This window comes from Triticum aestivum, chromosome 5B, assembly GCF_018294505.1.
Source record: "Triticum aestivum cultivar Chinese Spring chromosome 5B, IWGSC CS RefSeq v2.1, whole genome shotgun sequence".
Classification (NCBI taxonomy): domain Eukaryota; kingdom Viridiplantae; phylum Streptophyta; class Magnoliopsida; order Poales; family Poaceae; genus Triticum; species Triticum aestivum.
Window position 1 is genome coordinate 513,341,820 of NC_057807.1, and position 7,520 is coordinate 513,349,339.

The 7,520-nt window shown below is 45.6% G+C and overlaps 1 protein-coding gene across 1 annotated transcript; it reads left to right on the plus strand.

Annotated features, from left to right (window-relative positions):
- Positions 1–381: 381 nt before the first annotated feature.
- Positions 382–6,311, plus strand: LOC123112852 (E3 ubiquitin ligase BIG BROTHER-related). The gene is made up of 7 exons (XM_044533951.1): positions 382–686; positions 784–1,216; positions 1,296–1,339; positions 2,077–2,118; positions 2,208–2,329; positions 2,418–2,526; positions 5,941–6,311. The coding sequence occupies exons 1-7, from the start codon at positions 459–461 to the stop codon at positions 5,992–5,994; spliced, it is 1,032 nt and encodes a 343-aa protein (XP_044389886.1). The 5' UTR covers positions 382–458; the 3' UTR covers positions 5,995–6,311.
- The last annotated feature ends 1,209 nt before the right edge of the window (positions 6,312–7,520 follow it).

Here is a 7,520-nt window from a genome sequence, read left to right on the forward strand (position 1 = left end):
TTCTCTGATAAAGGATCAACGACAGCGGCACGTCGATGACTCGTTTTGACGGTAGTAGTGGTCCTTCTCGAAATTTTGATATAAATTTTATTATATTTAAAATACTTTGTATACTTTCGATGAACTTCTATAATAGACCTGATCTTTTGGAAAAAAAAGTTTTCTCCTACTTCGAGCGCCGCCGGTCTGCTCGTCGACACAGCAGTTGGGAGATCGTTCGGCCATGGCTTGTTGGTTGCTATCCGATAGCTATCGAGCGGCTCACAGCCGAGTCGGAAGCCCTTGTGGCACGCGAGCTACGAGTGCGCCGTCGAACGCTGAATCCGAACACGTGGTGGCAGATCACGTCGGGTATGTTTTTTTTTCTTTCGATCCATTATTTTTACCAGACCCCCCGCTGGGGGTTAGCCCGACTAATCCCTTCCGTCCCGCACCCTTCGTCTAATCGCCCCCAGCCCATGGAGGATTCCAAGGGGAGCGACGGCGGCGGCGAGAGGCCCGGCGCCGACCACAACCCTAGCCCGGATCAGCTCCCGCCGGTCGCCGCTCCCGGAGGAGGGGACGATGCCGCCGCCGCTGCTGCTGCGGCGGCCGCGGCCTTGGCCGAGGACGAGGCGCGGCGCCCGTTCACGGCCCTCAGCCAGGTCGACGCCGACCTAGCCCTGGCGCGTGTCCTCCAGGAGCAGGTAAGTGGCGAGATCTCGCGGTCTGGGCCGTCCTCTCCCCGTACCTAGGGTTCCGAGGCGCGCGACTAACATCCCGTTTGGATCGGTTCGGTTGCAGGAACGGGCGTATATGATGCTCCGGATGAACGGAGTCGGCGGCGGCGGCGGCGAGGGCAGCGACTACGGGAGCTCGGAGGCCGGGAGCTACGAGTACGACGAGGATGCCGAGGAGGACTACGAGGAGGAGCTCGAGAACCACCTCCGCGTCCACCACCACGAGCACCCAGGCGGTGGCGAGGTTGATGGGGACGATGATCTCGAGGCTGATGGCGAGCGCGAGGGTGAGGGTGAGGGCGAGGATGAAGGCGAGGATGACGGTTCTGAAGAGAGCGAGTACGAGGAGGAGGGGTTTGATGAGGACGAGGAGGTGGAGGATGTGGATCTAGACCCGGCAGAGTACGAGGACGACGAGGCTTATGCACGGGCGCTTCAGGACGCTGAGGAGCGTGAGGTTGCCGCGCGGCTTATGGCTCTCGCTGGGATCAGCGATTGTGAGTTTGGATTATTCTTTTCGGGTCACTTCACAGTTCGCGCGGGTTGCTGATGTACAGTTCTGCTTTTCCTTTGTAGGGCGGGCGGTGGAGCATGTTGAGGATCACATAAACGACGCGCAGGTACTGATTTATGTCTCCTTGTCTTGGATGGATTTAAATTTTGTATGCAGAAGTTGGAAGTTGGGAGCACTCAGTTTTGATGAAATGATCATGTACCGATAGCGATGCTTATTTTGTTAATGCGCGTGAGACACAGTGTAGTAGTACTTGCTTATTTTCATTGATGCAGTGATATAATTCCTTGCTAGAGCTAAATTATTCTCTGATATACCACGACACTTATTTTGGAATGAAGGGAGTAGTAATCAAAGCCAGATGCCTATGTGAAGTAGGCAGCGTTGCCGCATACCACTCTTTGCTAGAGATGTGGTTGTGCTGGACGGATTTAGTGTTTCTTGGTCGTTGAAGGGAGTGCTGCGGCATTCCGTTTGTTGATGCTGCCTCTCCTCTCGCTCGGGAGAGGCATTTGTTCATCTACTGGGTGCGTTTCGGGCTGGTCGTGTTCTAACCTCAGGTTTGACGTGTAGAAGTGCAAAAAAAAGAACCCCTCCAGCAAAAAAGGCGCTGCAAAGCGTGCATGTGCGTCTAGTAGTATTCTATAAGCGGTAAATTTACCTCCTGCTATATTTTCTCCGAGGATTACGGCAAGCACCTCCAGTTCCTCTAATTTATACGCGGAGAACTTTGTGTTTGCTCAAATTGTGGTATTGTGTTTTTGCGTACTCGTTGAAACCAGCCAAATTTGAACTGAGTAACTGACTATTTACAAATCTGCATGTGTTATTGAAAAAACACAGGATTCATGGCAAGAGGTTGATCCAGATGAGTACTCTTATGAGGCAAGTTGTTTTTGTTTATTCCCTTTGGTGCCTGGGCCTGCATCTAAAGTTCCAAGATGCAATGCTAATGGTTCTAGCCATGGTTTCAGGAATTAGTTGCATTGGGTGAAGTAGTTGGTACAGAAAGTAGAGGTCTCTCTGCTGATACACTTGCTTCCTTACCTTCAGTAACTTACAAGACAAAAGATATGCAAGATGGCAACACAGAACAGTACGTTCAAATACTTTTAAGTTTCATAGCCTTCCAGTAATATATATGTTATTGAAGTGGCATGCTGACGTGTAATTATTGTTGGTAGATGTGTAATTTGTCGTGTGGAATTTGAGGAAGGTGAATCTTTGGTTGCACTTCCCTGCAATCATTCATACCATCCTGACTGCATTAATCAGTGGCTTCAAATAAATAAGGTACAATGCTGCTTTTGACTTGGTTATTGTGAGAACATGTACAATAGCTTCCCAAGTTTTCTGGTATGAAGAATATCAGGCAATCACACCTGAATAGAAAATTTAGGGTTCCTTTGTACCTCTACTATACACCATATGTCTATGCTTATACTCTAGTTATTATACAGCTATGACTTGCTTTAGCCTTATACCGGTTGTCTGAAATGCACTTCTGTGCACATACCTTTTTAGAGGATTTTATGATCAATAGTTATGATTTAGTTCCATATATCCCTTTTAGTAAAGCTAGTTTCATATATCCCTTTTGCAAGTCAAGTAGAATATCATAAGTAGTGGGTGCTATTGGAAGAGGTATGTTGTAATAATTATTAGTAATACACCCATTTTGGTTACACAAGAGTTCTTAAGCAGTTATCTTGTCTCGCTTTGGTTAACTGAACATAGCATGGTGAAAGAAATAAGGAAGGGCTGACTGCTTTGTTGCGCCTCTGAGCATTTTCTTTCTTTGTTTGGGCTTCAGTTTCTTGAATAACATCACTGTCCACAACTCGCCTATGGGATTCGTAACCGGTCTATAATGGTGTAGATAGACAGTCAAAATGTTGCTAATCACCAACACTCAGTTATGCACCGGAAACAGTATTCTTTAATGTATTTACCATTAGACCTAAACTCAATTTACATCTTGACTTGAGGGGAGTAATAAAATAAAGCTTTTGGCCTTCAAGTTACAAAATTAAACTTGTGTACTATGAAGTTTTTTCCAGTCTCCCCTGGGTTAATGAAATACCTGGACAGTCTTCATGCGCCTGGTGGTGAAGGCTGTGATCCAATACCTGGACAGTTGGCACGGATTATAAATCCAATAGCTTAGTTGGCTGACACAATAGCTAGGTGGACCCATAATGCAGGAAATAATGAGGCATAAATGGTTTACCAAACTAGAATTCATTTCATAAAAGCACATTCTTGCTGAGAAATTCTTATATATGACCCTTTGAATTGTAGCCAGCCAATTTCGGATAAGTTGTATCCCTTACTACAAAAATGGCAGGCCTTACCGTGCAAGGAGGTTGCTAAAGCAAACAAAATGTTTTCATTATTCATGTCTTGATACAAATATATCAACTATAAGATTCAGCATACATATCGATATAAATAAAACATTATTTAAGTTCAGGAACCATGCAAATACAGCTACAACCCTATAACAATTGAGTAAAGATACATATAAAAGTTTATTTATTTTCAAAATAATCTAAGTATTATTCATCTTCATGCCAAGTTATCAATAATACTCCATTTGTCTCAGCGACACTTATTTTGGGACGGAGGGAGTAGAAGATAGACTCCCACTGGAATGGAAAAGATAAAATCCATCTTCTTAGCTAGTTTGGACCTCTCGGGCTTGCTACAAGTAGGGTCCCCATGACCAACTGTACCCATAGACCTAAATCTGAAAGAGGAAATGTTCATGTGTTGGCTCAGCGTCAAATGCACGTTTAGCTTATATTGCACTGCATATGAGTAGAGCAGAGACACAATGGATGAAGTACACGGTGGTTACCTGTGAGATTGTTTGTGCGGTCTCTGGCCGCATACTCCCTGGTTCTGGCCATCGTTGTGCCTGTGGTGGACACCTCCCCAATGGATATTGTGCCATGACCACCCAACATTTCCACCATGTGCAATGTGCCAGTGTTGAGGCCGACTGCGCATGATGGAAATGTTGGGTGGCTGTGGCACAATATGCATCGGGGAGGTGTCGAACATATGCACAACGCTTGGCAGGGCTGACCGGTGGTGGCGAACAAGGCCCATGTGCAAGTCGCACGGTGATGATATGATGAGGATAACCAGGATCACAGAGGTCGCTGCAAGAGTCAGCGCAGACACCCTCACAGGCAGCCATCGTGTTCTCCATCCATAGCGTTTGTGTTTGATGCTCAGATGTAATTCAAGTTGAACGTACATTTGATACTAGGAGCTAGCACCTGAACATTTTCGCTGTCATTTGTGTCTACTAGTGCAGTTGCTCGTGGGGGTCCAGCTAGTGGCAACCCCGAGCGGTCTGAGTAGCTAAGAAGACGAATCTTCTCCCTTCATTCTTCTGTTGGTGGCAACTTTGCAGGAAGTTAACAATTCTCAGATTACTTTGAAAATAAATAAATTCTTAGATGTATCTTTACTTAATTGGCTGAGTTGCATTTGCATGGTTTCTGTACCATATTATGTTCTATTTACATCTATGTCTACTGTGAATCTTAAACTTGAAATATTTTTGTTAACACATGAATGAACGAAAATGTTATTCTTGTCTTAGCAACCTCCGGGCACCCTAAGGCCTTCCTTTTTTCTTAGTAAGAAATGCACCTTATCCGAAGTTTGACGGCTATAATTCAGGGTTACTATGCTTGTTAAATTCTTCCTATATAAGAGTTGCTCGACGAGAATATGATCCGTACAAATAAGTTCTGCTCTGGTAAAACATTTATCATGCTTGTTTTCTGCTTGTAGAAAGAGCATTTGCGCCTTTTTATTTGCTTCTGCTAAAAAACATTTGTTAAGTAATATTAACACCATGATTTATTGATTTTTGTGTGTGTTAATTATAGAGGTAATTCAAGTTGTTGTCATGTATGATGTCTAAACGATTGCGTTGCCCTAATAAGCTCTATACACCGTGGCTCCATGCCAGAGTCCTCTACCAGTAGATTGTATCTTGTTGATCCCATGTTAGCCGAGGATTATATACACAATAGCATAATGCCCGTGCGTTGCTACTGAACCACAAAACTGATTGCAGTTGTATTTGATGAGTAGTATACAATAACCAATGCACTTTTTACTTGGCATATAAAAAGGTAACACACCATAACCATAAAAGGGTAAGAACACTATAGCAGTTTAACGAATGGCACGTGTTTGGGCTGGGTTTTCAAATTTGGAAGTTAGGAGGAGTGGCGGCCGGAGGACGGGGATTGGGGAGGAGGGGTGGCTGGGAAAACATTCATTGGCAGATAGTCAGATTGACTGGCTGGGTCGTGTCGTGGTAAAAGAAAATGCGTACTACCATGTATGAATCGAATACTTTCCATTCAAAACACGAGTGATGTTGTAACTTGCTGGTTTGATTGAGCTTTGTATAGCGGCAAGTGAGGGGTTCGAAACTCCGCAATTGCATTATTTGCTTTGTTATGATTTTCTTTCACAAACTAAAATAGGGCCTGTTCGGTGGGGTTGGAGACTCCACCATTGCTTTTTTTGTGTTACAAACCCGATGGATCCTGGGTGGATAAGGGAGTAGGGGTGAACTCACCACCACCACAACCAACTTGAATTTACAAGACAGTAGATATAGATTTGCAGCTCTCAGATTTTAAATTTTGACAAGATGTAGTTGACTATGTGCAGGTATGCCCTATGTGTAGCGCAGAAGTTTCTACCTCAGCAAGCAAGCAGGCATGACCAACAGTCGTTGGTAAACCAACTTCATCTTCAGAAAAGAAAAGAAAAGAAAAAAACCAGCTGTTGGCACTTGGTGGGAGCATGTAGTGGCATCATTCTAGTATCCCTGATGTTTAAACCAAAGCAAGGCAGCAGAAACTTCTACAGTACAAACTTGCGAGGGGACCAGGGACATGGAGCATTTTTTTATGCCTTGCCGCTGATGCTCTGCGTTCTCTTACCTTGTACACTAACTGTGTTATTACCGTCGATCAATTTTTTCTTTTCTCAGTGTATATTACGAGTATCGCATTAATGCATTGGGATTTAGAGATTTATATCTGGAGCTAGATATGCAGTATGGATGTGCTGGAATTTATATATTCCCATTTAAGCGCTTGTCATCACATCAGAATTGATGAGTATTCCCAATATTCACAATTATAGGCAATCAATTATGAATGGTCGAGCATTACTTAGATGAGAATAAATGCGGATTTATTTTGATACGTAATGTATTAGAAGTGAATAAATGCAGATTTGTTTTGATAAGTACGAACTAATCTCGTTCCTTAAATAAGGCGCTCGGCGATTCTATAAATACCGGTGTCCACCTTCTAATCAGAGCACCCATCGGCATAAATTTAATCCTCACAACTCTCGTCTTTGGCAGTCAAAAAAAAAACTATCAGTCTCCGAGTTCTCTCGCTTTTTCTCTCTCGCAAACGAGCCAGAGAAAGACAGGTATATTGGGTTTGTAGGTTCCCGCCGTTCTCGTGATATTTACGGTCCGTGCAAAGTTTATATAGCTAATATTGTTTTCGTTTCCTTTCAGTAGTCTGAAAAAAAAGCAACCCCAACAAGGACATGGGGCAGCCTGGAGGCCAATCAAGCACCGGAGGTGTTAGCGAAAATCAGGCCCAACGAAGCAACCCCCTTGGCTACCTCCTCACCGCTCCTTCGGCTATCGGCAGAGCGCAGGCCCCTCTGAGGGCATCGTATGAGCATCTCGGCCTTCTCAGAGGTGGTGCACCACGTTCTGGTCCTTCGACCGCGAGCGTCTCCCCTACCCGGAGCCCCCAGTTCGACAATCTCCTCGCTGGCCGTACTGTGTCTGCGGGGAGCAACAATGGCGTGGGTCGTGGACTGCCTTTCCCCACGCTAGTGGTGCAAGGGCAACAACCGATGTACCACGCCACTGGAAGGGACGGTGTTTTGCCATCGTCCCTTATGCAAGCTCGGAGCACCGACCATTTCACCTTTCAATCGCCGCAGCCACGCTCCGTGGCACCGAACAGGGGAAACCGCTTCTATTCACAGCTTCTCGCGCCGCCGCGACATGTGGTGCCTGTGCAGTTCCTTGGTGGTCTGACCCCGACGGCTTCCGGGGTTCTCAACGCTTTGTCGGCACTAGGAGCGTTAGAATTAACCCGAGCACAGAGTGTCTTCCTGCTTAACAGTGTAGACTCTGGTCGCCGCGACGCGCTTGCGCGAGAAGCGGGCACAAGTATCATGCAACGGAGAGAGCCGAGCCACCGTGTCGGAGA